This window comes from Marmota flaviventris, chromosome 1 (genome assembly GCF_047511675.1).
Source record: "Marmota flaviventris isolate mMarFla1 chromosome 1, mMarFla1.hap1, whole genome shotgun sequence".
Classification (NCBI taxonomy): Eukaryota; Metazoa; Chordata; class Mammalia; order Rodentia; family Sciuridae; genus Marmota; species Marmota flaviventris.
The window spans coordinates 162,891,495-162,907,810 of NC_092498.1; the positions used below are offsets into that span (position 1 = coordinate 162,891,495).

Here is a 16,316-nt window from a genome sequence, read left to right on the forward strand (position 1 = left end):
GTCAGTAGTACTAAGGTAAAGAAACACCTGGAAACACTTTAAAATCCAACTCCCACCAGATGCAGTGGTGCATGCCTATAATCCTAGCAGTTTGGGAGGCTGAAGCAGGAGAATGGCGAGTTCAAAGCCAGCCTCAGCAACTTAGCAAGGCCCTAAGCAAATCAGTGAGACCCCTGTCTCTAAATAAAATATAAAAAGGGCTGGGGATGGGGCTCAGTTGTTCAGCACCCCTGGATTCAATCCCCTGGGCTAAATTTTTACCCTTTTCCATAGATTTTGTTTTTCTTTCATCTGAAAGTATAATAGATACCCCTACTGATATTCTGTTTATGCAGTAGTAGCATGCACACCAGTCCAATGGAGGGTTTGTTAAAATTCAAAATATTGGGTCCTATCCTCAAATAATTTGATTCCGTTGGTTTCACAAGGAGCCAGGAATCTGTGCTTTTAATACCACCCTACAATTCTAAGACATTTGTTCTTCGGATCATACCTCTTTGAGGTGTTGGTTGTTCAACTGGGCTGCATATTTGAATCACCTGGTGGGGTAGGATGGGTGTAAAAATTCAGACGCCTGGGCCCCGCCTGCAGAGATTCTGATTTCGCTCATCTGGGATGCGGCCTATGCATCTTGAATTTAAAATCACAGACGATCCTAATATATAACAAAGTTGAAAACTCGTTGATTGAGGGAACATTCGTTTGGGCCAATTCTTTAAACCCATTTTCTCAAAAGAGAGAGGGACAGAAAAGCAACATGTGCGCATGTTCAGCCGGTTGCCTTTGGCAATCATTGAATCCACAGATGTAAATTGCTCTATCTACTCATTTTGAAATCAGCTCCTAAGGTTGCAGTACTTAATTTTCACCATAATATTTTTAGTATTCTTTCTAGATGACATTTAGATTAGCATCTCTTTGGTCACTGTCCCACAGTGACAAGGCAATCAAACAGCTCCGGGGACTGCACCACCGTGCGTCAATGTTCCTTGGATCCCTTGATTATTGGGATTGGAAATTTTTCTCATTTACATTATTATTTAACATTTTCTTGAATGCCAGTGCTGCTCTTCACATATGGCCTGCGTAGAAAGTACATTGTATCAGCAATTAACAAATCCATAATGCCAACCGCCCCAATCCAAAATAAGCTGCATAGATTAATGAGTCTGCAAGCAGATGTAAGAGGGCACACATTCTTAAAAATCCTTTCTCAAAAATCTCTGCAAATGTGTCCAAAGATTCTTTGGAGAAATTCATTTGGAGCCACGGTGCTGCCCATGTTCAGACACCAAGCGAGCCCTAATGGGTCAGAATTTAAAACCATCACATGGAATTTGCTCCACCCCTCTGTCACTCTGGCAAGATCCCTAAGTAAATAAGCGGTCCCTTTATCCACTTGCCCAAGAGAGAAACTCAGAAGCCACCTTGGACGCCTCCTCCCTCTGCAGTAGGTCACTTTCAATCACTACACCCCGTCAACACTGTTGCGTATCTCACAGGTGCCTCCATTTCTTCCTGTCTCTTTTGCCATGACCACACTTTAGATCTCTATCTTCGGTTCCCTGCACCATAAAAGTGGCTTATTTGCCGTATCCTTGCTCCAGCTCTTGGCCCTCACTCCAAGTTCATGTCACATAGTGGCTCTTTATTTTTTTGTGGATGTCTATTTAACAGTAAATGAATAAAATATATATTCCATTCTAATCTCTCTCTCTCTCTCTCTCTCTCTCTCTCTCTCTCACACACACACACACACACACACACACACACACAGAGGCATTGCGTCTGGTGCCTTTTAACTCTATTTCCCTTGGAGAGAAAAACAAAAACTGCTAATAAGAACCAATAATTTTTTTTAATTTAAACAGTGTTGTAGGGATAGCTGTGTTTTCTCTCTCTCTCAATGGAGCACATGCTGTAGCAGGCAGGCATAAGTGGGGCATAATAATAAACCCCCACACTCTTGGTCTCATGTTATGCACCATCGCAAGGTTTGCTGCCCTGTGAACATGAGTGCATCTCTGACTGGCCCTCCAGCTGTGGGCAGGTGTTGGTCTTGGTCATGGTCACCCTTGCTGTCTAGATTCTAAAGAGCCAACTAGGTCTAATAGGGAGTATTTATTTGTACGAGAGGAAGAAAGCTTCCAAACCCATTTCAAATAAAAATAGGCATCCAAGATATCCTCAGAGAAGTTCCCTTTTAGAGCATGTCTCCTTTGAAACCATGTGACTCGCTTCCTGGAGGAAACTTCCCCCTATGAGAACAGCAGGTTTTTCCTACTCAGACATGAAATCTTGTGAAATGTGCTGAATTATCGCTCCCATTTGCTCAGTCTTTCTGGCCCATAGCAAACTAGTAATGTGTATCTTTCGTCTCAGATTCCACCAATGTGTCTTCAACCTGTGGTCATTGAAATCATTGGTACAAAAGCATATATTGAGAGGTCCCACCACATCAGCATGAATGAGATACCAAAAAACCATTCATATTACTGTTCTGACCACTCAGTCCAACAGAGGGTGAAACTTCAAAGTGGAAAGTAAAGCCTAGTTATATATATTTACCTAGGAATAAAAAAATCCATCCCCTCTCCTTTTATTACCCAAATGGAAAAATACTTGTAGTACCAATTTTGGAAATTGATCCAAACTGATTAATGCAGTTTCGAAAATTGGTCCAAATTGATCCATGCGATTTTGGAAATGGCATCCTTTCCTGCATTTTATATTATTTCTCAAATCATCTGTTGGGGTCTCACTTCATTCAGTACCTGGACCACCCCTGAGCCCCTCTGATTAATGTCTTTACACCAAAAGCATCTGTATTCTTTGTGACTGTTCATTAGGGAGAAACTTCTGAACACCTCTGGTCTGATGATAACAGAGTACATGAACCCTCTCCCTCTGTCGGGGTTGTAACTGCCTATTTGGCTAAACTGTGAACAGGTTAGAAAAGACCTTACCAGTTGAATTTAGGTCTCTCCAAGACTCTTTTTAAAAACTGACTAATAGCCAACCCTAAGGAGTTACAAGGAACACTTATAATGGTGTAGAAATTTCGTGTTGTTGCTTCCTGTCTTACTCGTCATGATAGAAACACTTTGATATATTTGTTTTAGCAGCGTGTCTGAGCCCCAGGGCGTCGGGGCATAATTAGAAAAGGGCACAGACTGGAAGGAAAGGAGAGGGTAGGGGTAAGGCTGGCTTTCATAATGCAGTGGTGACTCTGGCTTGCGAGAGCCCTAATTATAATTCATAATTAACCCAGAATTATACAAACCATCCAGATGAGCAAGCGGGGATGTCTCCTTTGGAGAGGATAATGCTTTGGTGTGAACTTGAATTTGTAGTTATTAACTGCTTGAAAGAAACAAAGAGAAATATTCCACACTGGGATTAAATTCAATTGTATCTCTCAAAAAAAAAAAAGTAGGGATAAAGTGTTGCCAGGAGAAGCAAATGTTTAAAACAAGTCAAGGTTTAAGAACATTTCATGTAAATGTCCTGTTTAAAGAACCTTAAGAGGAATACGTAAGATATTCTGTCCCGCTCTGGCCCTTTAAGCTCTTGTGTTTCTGGAACAATTTAGTAGCAAGTAGGATTCAGTTATCATGCTTGTTTAAGGACATTTTCATGGATCCATAATGCGGTCTGCAGGCATGCATCCATTTGGAGAGAGAGAATATATCATGTTTACAGTGCCTCACCAACATATGTGGACATTTGCATTTGGAAATGGAACTATACTCTCTCTTCAGCTGGAGTTTTACCCCTCCTTGGGAGCGATCAGAGGCTTAAAGCTGGTTGTATGCAGAGCGGTGGGCCAGACGCTCCTTCCTCTTCTGTTGAATTCATGCATTTCTTTTCACACCTGGATTTTGTGCTATATCACCAAATAGATGCAATATCAGAAGATGTCAATCACTGTAAGCTTGGAATTAATTTTGCATCCCAGCCTTCTTTTGTGGTGGGGGGTGTACCGGGGATTGAACTCAGGGACACTCCACCACTGAGCCCCATCCCCAGCCCTTTTTTATATTTTATTTAGAGACAGGGTCTCACTGGGTTGCTTAGCACGTCACTTTTGCTGAGGCTGGCTTTGAACTTGCGATCCTCCTGCCTCAGCCTCCTGAGCTACTGGGATTACAGGTGTGCGCCATTGCGCCTGGCTCCGACCTTCTTGAAAAGACATCTTACCTTACAAAAGAGGGTTCTGTGGCCCAGATTTCAGCATGATGTAGAAAACCATGCTTGCAGGAAAAATCCAGTGCTAGGTATCCTGTGTACTCCTGTGGGTGTGTAACCACCATCTAATGAACCAGAAAAGTCAGATTGTTTTTAAAAACACACTGCAGCTGGAATTCCTTGTTCATGCTTAATCTCAAATATCAAAATCAAAATTAATGTTTTGTATACAGAGCTTCAGCTCTATTGAATTAATCCTACAATAGTCATTCATTAATAAGCTCAAGTCAGAAGCATTAGAGGTAAAGGGAAAATAGTTTGCAAAACCAGTAACACAACGGATTGGGGAGCTGGGTTCTGATAGTTTCAATTGGACCAAAAAAAAAAAAAAGAAAGAAAGAAAACTGCAACTCCAGATGTATTATCATTTGTGACATGGCTCAAGATGGGAGACTATGAGGAGAGTGAAGATGACAGAACTGGTGCTAACCACTGTGACAAGAACTTGAAGAGCAGCCGACGTGACATCTTTCCTATCGTGCTGCCGAAAATGTCAACTTTGTGAAGGACAGTGAGAAAATGGTTTGCCAAAAACTTGAAAGGTGGATTCCGGAGATGCCCGCCGTGTCACATGCGATATAGTCTGCTGGGGCCTGAGAGACCCACTTCTGGCTCCAGAGATGGCCTCCAGGTGGAAGACCTTCCGGTCTTCAGCCAGGCTCCAAAAATGACTGCGCTTGACCTGCATATTGTCTCAAGTTTGCAGGATCATGATATACAAGAAGTGAGTTGTTAGCCAGTGTGCAGTTAGGTGGAACCAGAGACCAGGGGCTGTGTGGACGTGGTGTGCGTGCTTGTTCCTAAAGCTAGATTCAAAGACGTCCACGGGTCTAGTAAAACTCAGGTGCCTAGGGAAGGAGGGAATGTGTGCTTTGGGGACTTACATCAGCAACAGAAAGGAATTCTGGATAATCTAAGCAAAAGCTAGTTGATCGGGATGATTGCCAAGTATCTCCAAGGAAAGGAGCAGAAAACTGGAATTAAGGCAGTCATCAAAGAGCAAGAAGCAGGACCCAAGCAGTGGTTCTGTGTTTAAACAACCTGGGAATCTTCTACAGACAGGCTGAATTGAAACATTGGGGAAATCCTTTCCTGGCTCCAAGGGACAGTTAGAGGTCAAGGCCCAGCTGTGGGCCACACAAATTCTGCCTGTTCCATCTGCCTTGGCCTCACTCAGGGTAAAGATTCAGAAGAAGGTCCAAGTGGCTGATCTTGGAGTCATTCCAGCTTAGGTGGATAGTGACCGTAAAAGGGAAGAGCTGGCCCCTAGGGAGCCCTTAAGTATTAGTAATGGGCAGCAGACCCCTAGGGTACCCACAGTGTGGCTGAGGGCATTCCTCCAAACTTAGGAGCCATTAGAATGTGGCAATGGATGCTAAGAAGCCAAAGCCCAGAACATGCACACTCAGCCACGAGAGAAGAGACCTCCAGGCCCTGAACCGTGTCTTCTGCATAGACACTTCTCAGCCCGGAGTTTCCTAGCTAGAAGTTTAAAATCCAGCTTCATCCCTCTTCTTCTCTCATTTTTTGTGACTCCATGAATGTTAAAAATATTGAAAAAAGGAACAGCGCACAGAGCCAGTTTTATGACAATTATAGAAACACCCCCAAATGTTTCCAGGAAGAAAACAAAAACCGAAAAATACAAAAGCCTGGCCCCTGAGAAACACCCATTTCAGTTCTACCATTGCTATTTATTTTGCTGCCGGCGCTGCTTGGATGGTACCCGGGGAACAGTGCAGATGCCAGTTTTGCAAGGGATGAATAAGTGGACCATGTACCTCCAGTGGAAGATTCTGGTTCCAAATCCATCCCAGTCTTAGGGAAGTTCAGAAACCTGAATCAAATGGACCCTTTCAGCAGCTGGAAGAGCCTGCTCTGAGTTTGCTTGTTTGTTCCTCTAGAACTGTGGTTCTCAGCGTGTGGTCCTGGAACTCTAAGACCAAAGAAGCTGCTGGCAATGCACATTCTCAGGCTCAGACCCACTGATTCAGAAACTCTGGGGTGGGGCCAAGTGATCGGAGCTGTTGCAAGCCCTCCGGGGGATGCGGGGGATGCCAAGACTTGCTTTTGTTAGAGAACCACTGTTCTAGTAAAACTACTTATGGCTTCTATGGCAAACAGTGCTCCCCCAAAATATTGTACCAGGATTTTTCAATAAGTAGTCCTTTCAAGGCCTAATCAAACCTGCACAATGAACCTTGACCAATGATATGAAGTCAGTGGAAAAGAAATGAATGTCTGACAGAGTTTTTAAAATAATTACATGAAACCAAACAAAACAGGGAAAGTTTTGTTTTTAAACTGATATGGTTACAACCTGTGGTCTTTGACCAATTGATTTCCTTGGAGTGGCGGGGCAGGGGTGTCTCCTCCTCAGTTCACGAAACAGCATTTTCCTGTTCCCAATACCATTTCAGAGCAACCCTGGCAATTACAAACAAATTTGCATTCGATGTCAGCATTGAGATTTGTTTTATCACCTGTTTTTGCTGGCGAGCTCTGTACGACGTGCTCTACAGATTTAATGAGATTGGGTTGTTTTATTTATGTTAAAATAAAACTATTCACACCGACATAGGTGATCAAGGAGCAAATTAAGGAGGCTACAACAGTAAATTGGTAGTTGTTTACTTTTTCCAAGAGTGACATGAAGGCTGTAGAAAGTAGTCTGCAGAGAGGGTGATATGGAAAGCAGAAGCTTCTGTCCAATACCTTAATAATTACAAATGCAATCATAATAACAAAAGGCAGAAAACACAATCACATTTCACATTTGCAATAATATCCTTTGTAGTGAGAATGAGCTGAGAAGTGAGGTACATGTAAATGTTCAGTTTTTATCATCTCACACACACAAATGAAATAGCTGCCTGCCTCAGAAGGGTAATGAATGATTTGATTCACAGAGAGTTTGATCTTCTAATAATGGCTCCAGACATCTCTGGACTGTCCATGGAAATTGGTTTCCATGCTTTGGTTGTGGTCTAGAAGCCCCTCCCTGAATTATAAATTAATATCATTTTTCTCTGGGTTAATTCCACACTAAGAAATGCAATGATTTGTTGTTGTTTGGGGATTTGTTTGTTTGTTTGTTTGGTTACTACTGGGGATTGAACTCAGGGGCACTCAACCACTGAGCCACATCCTCAGCTCTATTTTGTATTTTAATAGAGACAAGGTCTCACTGAGTTGCTTAGCACCTCACTTTTGCTGAGGCTGGCTTTGAACTCGTGATCCTCCTGCCTCAGCCTCCCGAGCTGCTGGGAAAATGAAATTATTTGAATGACCCCTTTGTCCCCAGTTAAGTGTGTGCTTATACATGCCAATCATGGTATGTTCAATGCATTAGCAAACTGAATTTTGGGTAAACAAAACTCAAAGGCCAGGGCTAAAGTAAATTATAACTTAGAAACATGAGAAGTTACCAAGGAAAGTGAAGCATGCATTTTGCAAGGACTAATGGGGGTCCCCCTGAGATTTAAGCACAGGTTCATGGATATTTTTCATGTAAAACAAAAAATTTTTAAATCAACTTTTTAACATCACATTTGAATTTTTTTTCAGAAAATTTTAAGATAAGGACTCTTTTACCCAGATTCCATAGACTACTTGCTACTTTCCATTTTGTTTCTCTTTGCCCATGAGTTTGGAGAAGTATGAAGAAATAGACAAATTTCTATTTTTTTTTTTTCTGTTTTGTTTTATCTTGTTTATGAAGTAGGAGCAGAGAAATTTCCTCATTATTCAAATAGGACATTTTTATTATTTAGAGAGAAGGGAAGTTGACCAGTTTACCTCTGACAGGAGGGACTTTGCCATCCATTGCCAAGTCTTCTGTGCCCTCAGACTGGTATGATGTAAAGGATTTTCCCAACTTATGCTGGGTTCCTGAAAAGGCATATAAACAAGACCATTTGTTTGGTCTCAAGACAACTCACATTTGCAAACTGAGTAATGATCTCATGGAAGTTCCATAGTGACATACCCATCTGCAGACTGGCTCAGCCCCTAGTCAAAAACCAGTCCTGATGAGATCCAAGAAGCTGAAGGCTTTCAATAGTTCAGATGATCCTGCATCTAATTTGGCACAGATAAGTTTGGGTTACAGATATGTAACCCTCTTTATACTTTCAACTTGAATGGTCCATAACAAATTGGGGAAACGTGTATGTATTCAGGGGTGACACAGAAACCTGATATGACTGTGATTCAACTGAAATCACTTCTTTACCCCAGGGTCTACCTTGTTATTACAATGAGCAGTCCTTCCCTAAGATTGGAAGATGGGTGGTGCTTCATTGAACACATGAGGGCTTCAGTTCTTCTGAACATGTAGTACTATAAACCAAATTTGAGCTATTTAGGGACATTGAACACTGGGCAAGTCAGACATTCAAATGCCACCTGGTTTTCATAGGAATTCGTGTGCATGATTCAGGGGTCCCAAACTCAAGTGCCTACAGGAGAGACAGGTAAAAACAGATTCAAGATGTGGACCAGATGAGCACCCACCCCAGCCGAGGGAGGAGCTGTTTGTTGATTCTTGCCCCTTAAGCCAGCTGTTCTGAATTTTCCAGAGAAACTAGAAATCAGAAGAGTATTGTAAAGCTTTCCTAATTGAAGAAAATATTGGCAACTAGTTCCATTTTTTTTTTAAGCTGTGAGCCAAATAGAAGAAGTCTAGGAGCTGGACTTTGAAAAGCATTCCCTGGGTACATTTCACCATTTCCTAAGAAATGAGCTATGGTTCTGCAGATGTCCCCAAAATGACAACCCCAAAACCAACCCATCCTCTTTAGAAGCCTGCCCTGAATAGCAGGGCTTCTTGGGCAGTCACAGCGATCATTGTAATTGTTGCTTCTAAAATGGACAGTTTCCTCCTGCTAGAGATTTGGTGTTACAGTGTCAGCCTACGAGGTAGCCGTCACTTCATAACATGTCTTCCTTCAGGCCTGACGGAATCGGAACTGTGACTGTTGAAGAAAAGGAACGCTTTGAAGAAATCAAAGAGAGACTCCGAGTTTTGCTGGAAAATCAGATTACGCACTTTAGGTAAGGATCTGGGCTTGGACTGATAAGGAGGGTGAAACTGGGGAAGCTCGGTTCCCCTAAACCGTCAATCTGTCAGCGATACGTCGCCTCTCTCAAAATAACTGAATGTGGAAAACCAGCCATTGAACATGGTTCGGCAGTAGCTAGCCGATTTCCAATTAAGTTCATTTTCTTTCTACTCAAAGAAAGAAGCCTTCCTTTTAGGAGATGACATTGGTCATCAGTCTATTATTAAAAGTTGAATTTGAAGCTTCTTTAAGTTCCTGATTAAAAGAGTTAAAAAAATCAGTGAATCATAATACTTGGGGGTTGGGGGGTGCAGTTCCCAGAAGTTTCTGCCTTGCCCACACCCCCAAAAGTAGGATGAGCTGGCTCTGCAGAGCAAGAGAGAGATTTGGATTCACCTGGGAGACCAGCTATCCCACACACACTGCAGAAAGATCCAGTACAGGATGTTTCCACCACAAAGCCCATTTCTCCCTTGGAGCAAATTGGGCATTTCCAATGCTCTGCAAGTGCTTCTGGGCCAGAGATCTTGAAATAGAAAGAGTATATGTAATTTTTCCTATTTATTAAACACTTCCCATGTGCCAGTCACAGAAATCTATTAGCTTATGTTTTTAATTGGGAAGGACTTTATAAGGTAGTTTGTATAGAATGAGAGCGGGAGAGGTTAAAGAACTTGACTGAAGCCACCCAGGACAGTGTGAGTTGAAGCCACCCATGCCACTTTCGGTATGAAGAGCAGTGGTTTAAAGAGCTCATGACAGCCTGACATAGCTCTTGGGGCTTGTAGGGCTACCTGACATATTTCTATCTGCCACCAAAGACCTCTGCTTGAGGGAGCAAGATTTTGGTGCAGGATCCTTTGTTGATCACAGAGGACAGTAAAATGCATGACCTACAGCCAAAGGTCCAATAAGAAGGAGAAACCTCAAGAAAGCAAAAAGTCAGGAATTCACTCTGAGCTCCCTCTTCTATTTCACGCATTATGCTTGGGGGATTTAATGTGTCTTTGAACTTCAGCCTGTTTCAACAAATTTTTGTAAGTGCCCACCTCTATAATAATAAGGGTCACCTTCGAGCAAACTAATGGTTTTGCTTCACAATAGAAATCTAAACACAGCCTTATGTCATCACTTTAAATATTCTTTTCTGCCGCAGACATTTGCAGAGTGCCTCTTTAGTCATTATTCACACATACACATATATACATTATATACACACATATATGGTGTGAATTCAGATTAACATAACACAATGTGACAAAATAAAAAGCATTTTCCGTTCCTCGGAGAGAGTTGCTATAGGAATCAAATCGCAGCATATTTCCTGCTGAAATGTAATCGATCTGGGCAACCTGAAGAATTTTGTGTCTTTTTTAGGTATTGCTTTCCATTTGGTTGGCCCGAAGTTGCTTTAAAAGCTACTCTCTCGCTCCTGGAAAGGGTAAGAACGAAAGTGAAAGACTGATAAGGAGACTTACACCAAATGGTAACGAAATAGTGTTGTTGAATGACCCACTTTGTCATTTCCAAAGGATTTCTTTACCGTTCATCAAACATCAGAATAAAAATGAGGAAACTGCCAAGTTGCTAGAAATTTTATCTCCGGACCCCCAAATAGTTAGGATAAGTTGAAAAGATGTTCCTGCCCTTCCCTGATGGGTGGGTGGGCTTTGGCCTCCTAACTGTGCATTACCATTCTATGTTTTTGTGTTGTTGTTTTTAGTTTTTGGTACTGGAGATTGAACCCAGGGGTGCTTTACCATTGGCTACATCCCTAGCCCTTTCCTTCTTTCTTTCTTTCCTTAATTATTGAGACAGGATCTCACTAAGTTGCTAAGGCTGGCCTCAAACTTGAGATCCTCCTGCCTCAGCCTCCCATGTTGCTGGGGTTACAGGCATGCCACAGTATTTTCTCTTTAACCACATATCTCCATCATTGCTCAATGACCAGGAGGGAATCACAACTAATTTTAAACCCCAAACCTTGGAACAGGGAGTAAGGAGTAAGCCTGGTTCAAACCTTCTCAATAACCCCTTTTCTTTCTGCCTAAAGGTTTTGATGAAAGACATTGTTACCCCAGTGCCACAAGAGGAGGTAAAAACGGTCATCCGTAAATGTCTAGAGCAGGCCGCTCTAGTCAACTACTCGCGCCTCTCTGAATATGCCAAAATTGAAGGTAAGGTTCCCTTCTGTCCCCAGTTTTGAATTTAATTATACAATGGCTCCCTGAGAAATGTTTTTTTACCCCCTATGGGCACCAGAAAACAGTGGTCCATCTGAGTACGTTAAGCTGAAACCTGAAAGCACCTGAAATCTAGAAGCTTCTTGGCTGTGGTCCAATAAATAAATAAGAGGCTCAGGAGCCAGCCTTTGCGGGGAAGACTAGTGAATGGAGATGTGATAAGATAACTAAGGTCCTTATAAGAGATCGCATTGGCCCTAAATGTCTGTTCTACTGCTAATATTCTCCTAGGAAAGGATTTGGTTAGATGGCTGCCTGCCTTTCCTTCTTTAAACACAGGGAAAAGGAGCAGTCTCTTATCTCCTGCTGATAGCTTTAGAAAAACAAAACAAAAAAAAGCTGAATAATGTAATGTCAAGGTTTAGCCTTAAGCCTTCCTTCCCCTTGAAAGTATCTTGTCCGAGCTGGGCACAGTGGCACATGCCTGTAATCCCAGCAGCTGAGGAGGCTGAGGCAGGAGGATCACAAGTTCAAAGCCAGCCTCAGCAACTTAGAGAGGCCCTGAGCAACATAGTGAGACCCTGTCTCAAAATAAAAAATGAAAAGGGCTGGGGATGTGGTTCAGTGGTAAAGTGCCCCTAGGTTCAATCTCTGGTACTAAAAAAAAAAAAAAAAAAAAGGAGGAAAAAAAGAAAGTATCTTATCCTTTGAGAGCTTTTGAACTTGATGGCAGGTTGGCATGGAGCCCTAGATGACTCAGGTTAGCTTTAGATCTCATTCATTGCATTCATTGCTACTAAAGACCTGGGATGATTGCTACCACTGCCCTCTCAAGTTTTAGGAAAGTGGTCACTGATGATCCTATAATCACCCAAAAGGCACTTTGAGTAAACTCGAGTTGAGAAAGGTAATGGTTCTCTGGGACCTATTTCTTCTTCGCAGAGGTATTAATCACTTTTCATTGTTACCCCGTTGGCTGCTATAGGGTGATTTGAAAACCACACCCAACTTGACCAGTGGTGTAAGTGTATAAATGTGGGAGTTTTGTGTGCAAAACTTGATGTGTCCGCATTCTGGAATCTGATGTTCTGTCACACACGAAACACACGACACCTGACCAAGTCCAACAAAGGCACGTTGTCTACCTCAGGACACGACTGGGGAAGAAAATAAAATTTTAAAAAGAGAAAGAAACTAACCTACCACCCAGACCCTACCACTTTACCCTGCCAAAGTCCTTGTTTCCTTAGAGAATTAGGTCAAGATCATGTCAAATTTGCAGCATTCTGTACATCACATATTCTCCCTCTCTCAATTTTGTCTGTCTGATGATGCAAATTGTGTACCAGTGGTAATGAATTCATTGTTATGCATCCAAGGAGAAACACTTAAGAATTGGGCACTAAAAGGATGTTTATCAACTCTTGACTTGGTAATGAGTGATAAAAATAGATGAACAAGAAGATTGATCATGAAAGGGCTATATTAGCAGATAATTGTTCCAGCATTGACCGTCCCAGGACATAATGATTGCAACCAATGATTGCATTTGGTCAAATGAACCAGGTACTGAATAATTCTAGGCAAGGACAGAGATGGGATGGGATCAGAAAACATTTGGTCACCGTGGCTGCTTCCTCGTAGATCTTGGTCTAGCGATTACTTAGTCTTTTGGTAAGATCTGCTCTCTTCTTTCAGATAAATAAATCCAAAAAACAAACTTTAAGATCTGTAAGTAAAAATGCATTCATTTCCAAAGTAGATCAGCTGGTCTATAATTTCCTTTTGTGCCTCAATTCTTCTCGGTTGTGTTAATTATCTTTTGCACTGTGACTTTTAGGTCTGGGGATTCTTTGAAGAAACCAATCCTTTTTTTCCAACTCTCTTTTCAGAGAAGTACCTCATTCCACACTACCCGCTCTCTTCTGCTTCTCTCCTTCCTTGTCCGTGATTGGCTCAGCCACTTTTTGACGTGACCTCTGCAAAAGTGGCTGAGACCCCAATTTCAAAGCATGCTGGGATTGTTAATTCAGACAACCCAACATCCTCTGGCTGCATGTATCAGGTTTTCTTTCATGAACATAGTCCACCCTGGGCTGGGACATTGCAGCTTCAAAGATATTACTACCAGACAGCTTTCTTTCACAAGGTTCTGATCCTACCCTCAGAAAAGAAATCTTCCATTTTTTTTGCATTTGAGCTCCCTCTGTGAGCATGAACAGCTTAGTGCCCTGTGAATTCTGGAAAGAAGTTGTAGTAATATTGCTGGCGACTATGTTTATGAAGAAATACCTCAAAGAGCCTTAGATACTAAAGTCTTAAATCCTTAGTATCTTGGAGCCGTAAATCAATGAGATTCTGTTTCCCCTTGACTCATGATGTTTTTTGGTCATTGTATTCTTGCCAACAACTCTAAAGAGACGTGTAAGATCATGGTCACAATCTCTCTCGTGACTCACGGCATGCTGAATGGTTAATCCAGTAGATTACCAATTTTTGAAACTCCTTTTTTTCTTTTATCCTGTGTTGATCCCAAAATACTCTGTGGCTATTTTCCTTTGAGCTAATGTAACGTTTTCCTCTAACCTGTGACCTTTGACCTCTTTACCTCTGACCTAAGCCTCTTGCATGCCCAAATCCTCTTTTATAGGGAAAAAGAGAGAAATGTATGAGCATCCTGTCTTCTGCTTGGCCTCCCAAGTGATGGATTTAACCATTCGTGAGTACCTACCACCTCCTCACCACGCTTTCCTTCACTCTTTTCTGTTTTCATTATTTCAAGAAAAATCCAGGTCCAAACCAACTCACTCTCCTTGCTTCAAGTTTTTTAGCATTGGCTTGTCTGTTGGTTCTGTCTGTGAAACCCAGTGTGAGAAGTCCAGTCACTTTTTTATCAACCTAAAACAGGTTAGACAATTAAGCCATTTGTTTGTGATAAACTCAAACTCGTCTGTAAGTTTTTCAGTTCTTCTCTGTCTGTGACCTGAATGCATTTTTACTTTGCTTGTGTGTGACCCTAATCTGTAAAGTGCTTGTCACTGGTACACAATCCAAAGGTAGCAGCTAGGCTGGGGGAGCAACGCATTAGGTGTCAGATGAAGGACATTTGGGGCAAAGGAATGCCTCCTTCTCCATGTTGGAGAGGTCAAACTACTATGGGTACGAGATCACGTGAGGTGGTCCACTCTCTGTAAAAAATGAGATCTCATTTGCCTCCCCTCTGTTCTCTCTCAAGCTGGGAAGCTTTCCCTTGTTCTCTCTGGAGGGTTTGACTTGTCCTTTGTCCTCGAAGCTCTGGCTAGAACATATGACTTAATTGTCATTTGGAGAGTTCATGTATGTTTCATAGCTTGATTTCACATTAAACTTAATTTGACTAATTTTCTATTTGTGCAGCATTTTCCACCTCTGTGAAGGAGCCTTTTTTTGCTGGCCCCCACACTTCGGGGCGGTGGGAACCCAAGGGCAACCTTTGCTTTCCAATACCATGTATCACACATAAGTTGGGGGGCATTGTGGTCCACTTGCTCATTAATCTTGCATATGTGTTCTTGTTTCTCTCTCTCTTCTCTCCTTGTTGTGCTCTCTCTTTCAAATAGAGAATCAAAAGGACGCAGGTGAACCAATTGTATATGCATTATCGATTATCAGGACTGTTGAGTTATATTCAGTTTTTGTTTCTGTTTTTGTTTTTTTAATAGCTCCTTAAGGTATGTACTCCCAGAGAGCCATGCGGAGTTGCAATTATACTTAAGGAGTTAATTTGTGCTGTCTAAATACATCTCATGCCCATTTGATGTTGACCTTTATAGAGCAGAATTTCCATAAAGGCATAAGCTTTGGAGGAAAGAATTCTGGTTTTGCTGCAGAGATTCATTTCATCTTTGGTTTCAGGATACAGTGATTTGGCCTCATGCGCGTTAAAAAAAAAAAAAAGTTACTGAACCAAACGAATCTTCCTTTTTGCTTTTCATTCTCTCTCTCTCTCTCTCTCTCTCTCTCTCTCTCTCTCTCTCTCTCTCTCTTTTGTTTTTAGTTTTTGTTTTTGTTTTTGTTTTCTGTTTTCTGCCCTATGGAGAAGTTTGTGTTCTTCGATGAGTGTTTATTGGCCAAGACAGACGGAAGTTGTGTCCGTGTTGTATCTTGTATGTATTCTGTGATGACGTAGGAGAACAGGCAAATGGAGCAGGGGTCATTGCTGGAAGTTTCCCAGAGGGGTGGCTCCTAGGAAGTCCTCTGGCTTCGAAAGTTTTCTTCTTGTTTGGTCCCCAAACTTCTGAGCCTATTTTGAGAGGAGCTCTGGCTAAAAATGTTCATAAATGTATAATATTAGTCATTATTTTTAAGACCTAAGAGTCTCAAAAAATAATAATTGTCATATCTAGAGTTAACAGTTGAGCTTATTTCGGGACAATTCAGAGAGCATTTTTGAGCCAAGCCTTAGTTTAGCAGTAAATATTAGAAGACTCACAAAACTATGTTCAAGACACATGAGCCTGCCCCCCCTCTCTCTCAGGAAAGGCATTCATTCATTCATTCATTCACTGGACAAATGTTTAGTGAGAGCCCAACTTGACCCTGTTGTTCAAAGCCAGGTACTATGTAAACAAGAGGGAGACAGCTGTTAGCCTCATGGAACATATGTGCATGTGTGTAATTGACAAATTCAGTACACTGAAATACCTGTTGGTTGAGTGTGTGTGCAAGAGTTGGGGTGCTGTCAGAAAACCACAGAAGTCTTCATAAGGTGATAAGGCTTGGATTTCATCTTGGCAGAGATGAATCAGAATCAGTTCAGGGGAGCTGGAATTGAAGATTGGGA

General features: G+C 41.8%; 1 protein-coding gene across 1 annotated transcript in view; it reads left to right on the top strand.

Annotated features, from left to right (window-relative positions):
- LOC139706379 (calcium-dependent secretion activator 1-like) overlaps positions 1-16,316 on the top strand; it is a 196,913-nt gene that overhangs the window by 132,896 nt on the left and 47,701 nt on the right. The window contains 3 exon segments of the mRNA XM_071614040.1: positions 9,202-9,303; positions 10,689-10,752; positions 11,365-11,488. Of these exon segments, the coding sequence (XP_071470141.1) occupies positions 9,202-9,303; positions 10,689-10,752; positions 11,365-11,488 (290 nt within the window).